A 2,081-nucleotide genomic window follows, 5' to 3' on the forward strand; every position below is an offset into this window, starting at 1 on the left:
AATCAGAAGAGTTTTTACAAAGTTAAGTGAACAGACGTAATCTTCATCTAATCAGAAGAGTTTTTACAAAGTTAAGTGAACAGACGTAATCTTCATTTAATCAGAAGAGTTTTTACAAAGAAATGAAGATTACGTCTGTTCACTTAAAATGAGAAGAATTTTTACAAAGTTAAGTGAACAGACGTAATCTTCATTTAATCAGAAGAGTTTTTACAAAGATAAGCAACTTATTTTATCAGTTGTGCCCCTCTCAAAATATTTATCACGTAAACTGCATGATATACAAAATATTACATTTCCAGCTCACGTATTCGAGAGTAACATTGTTTTCCATCAATTCGTTATCTTTATGCATTTTCACAATAACAATAAGATACGAAACTGATCAAGTAATTGTACGACAGTTTCCTACAATTTTTATATTTTCTATTCAATAATGTTCTTTTTAGTTGCTTTTGTTTGTTTGAAGTTAAGCACACAGCTACACAATGGGCTCTCTGTGCTCTGCCCACCACGGGTATCGAAACCCGGTTTCTATCGTTGTAAGTCTGCAGACATGCCGCTGTGCCACTGGGGAGCTTTTAGTTGTCACGGGCTCTTTTATTTGTTCTTTCGAATTCTAAGCAGTTTATGATGTAACAAGTCTGTTTTTTAAAATTAATTTTCCAACCTTTATTTGTTATACCAGATCATCTTCTCTTCGCTTCGTCATATTCAGCGTTTTTGTTCGATTTTGTTTGCTTTACGTGCAAAGCTACACACTGAGATAACTGAGCTGTGACCGCCAAAGGAATCAAACCTAAAATTCTAGCGTTATTAACCCTCAAACGTACCGCTGAGCCATCGGAAGTCTTATATTTTGAACGTTTGTTTTATTTTGCTATTAATTATTATTATTGTATATTTTTAGATCCGTGCAGTGTTTTATGTAAAAACTATTTAACATTGTTTCAATTTATTTTACCATTCCATTTTTCTCATTGTTATTTTGCATCATTTTTCTCTAAAAAAAGATTTATTTTTATTTATAACTAAATTAAACTTCGTTGTTTTTTATTTTAGTTTTAGCGAAAAGCTACACAATTGGATATCTGCGCTATGTCCACCGTGGGGAACCGAACTCCCGATTTTAATGTTGAAAGTTCGTAAGCTTACCGCTAACCCACCTGGGGACAAACTGGATTAAACAAAAAACACAAAACTCGTAAGATTTGACAATCTTCTGATTATGTTGCACATAAAAATTGGACACTTTGTAAAATAAATAGACTTTCATACAAATGACAAATGCAAACTAAACATTACCTTCTTCCAATTTCGGATCTCCGAGCTCCACGTAAAACATCACATCCTTCTCATAACTCTCGTTATCGATGATGCACAGCGAGATTTCTTTCCTATAGAAATAGAAGATGACGTCAGAAAATGAAACAACGTTCAAAACTGATAGTAATAATATACAAATAAATCTAATATTTTTCCATTATCTGACATCGCCAGAATCACAACAAAGCTGCTAATAACACAATTTTTTGAAATAAGTGACGATTGCATTATATGTGACCTAATGATCAGTGCGTTGGACTGTGATTCGTAGAGTCCTGGGTTAGAGACGTAATTCCACCAAATACACCTTGCGCTTTTCTTTGTAGGCGCGTTATAAAAGTGAGAGTTAATCCTGTTATTCATTTTAAAAAGCGGGACAAAGCCCTGGTAGCGGCGGATACTTCCGGATGGTTGCCTCCCCTTGGGTTGGTAGTTCAAAGTTGGGCCGTCTATACGTGAATCCTGAGGGTCTCTGACCTGATCGTTTAGTTCACGTATGGGTGCTGTTCAGAATGAAAATTCCAAATACATGAAACAAGAGAAGTAAAGATTACAAGACGATCATTTTAGTAAGCTGAATTCCAGTATGATGTGACAATGATAATCATCCCAAACAAATGAGTAAAACCAGCGAATAATTTTACTACATTTTATTTGAAACGACATTTTAGCCTTCGTCAGGCTGTAACTTTGAAATGAAGGTGTCGAGAGTGGTTGCTCAAAATTGTAGATGAAAGAAAATATCATAACATAAT

At 34.4% G+C, this 2,081-nt stretch overlaps 1 protein-coding gene across 1 annotated transcript in view; it reads right to left on the reverse strand.

Moving 5' to 3' along the window:
- Positions 1 to 1,392, reverse strand: part of LOC106465643 (sodium/calcium exchanger 1-like) — a 19,369-nt gene extending 17,977 nt beyond the window's left edge. Inside the window, exon 1 of the mRNA XM_013925877.2 lies at positions 1,306 to 1,392. Within this exon, the coding sequence (XP_013781331.1) occupies positions 1,306 to 1,345 (40 nt within the window). The 5' untranslated portion in view covers positions 1,346 to 1,392. The remainder of the gene's footprint in view (positions 1 to 1,305) is intronic.
- Positions 1,393 to 2,081: the final 689 nt, after the last annotated feature.

This window comes from Limulus polyphemus, unplaced genomic scaffold (genome assembly GCF_000517525.1).
Source record: "Limulus polyphemus unplaced genomic scaffold, Limulus_polyphemus-2.1.2 Scaffold2008, whole genome shotgun sequence".
NCBI classification, from domain to species: domain Eukaryota; kingdom Metazoa; phylum Arthropoda; class Merostomata; order Xiphosura; family Limulidae; genus Limulus; species Limulus polyphemus.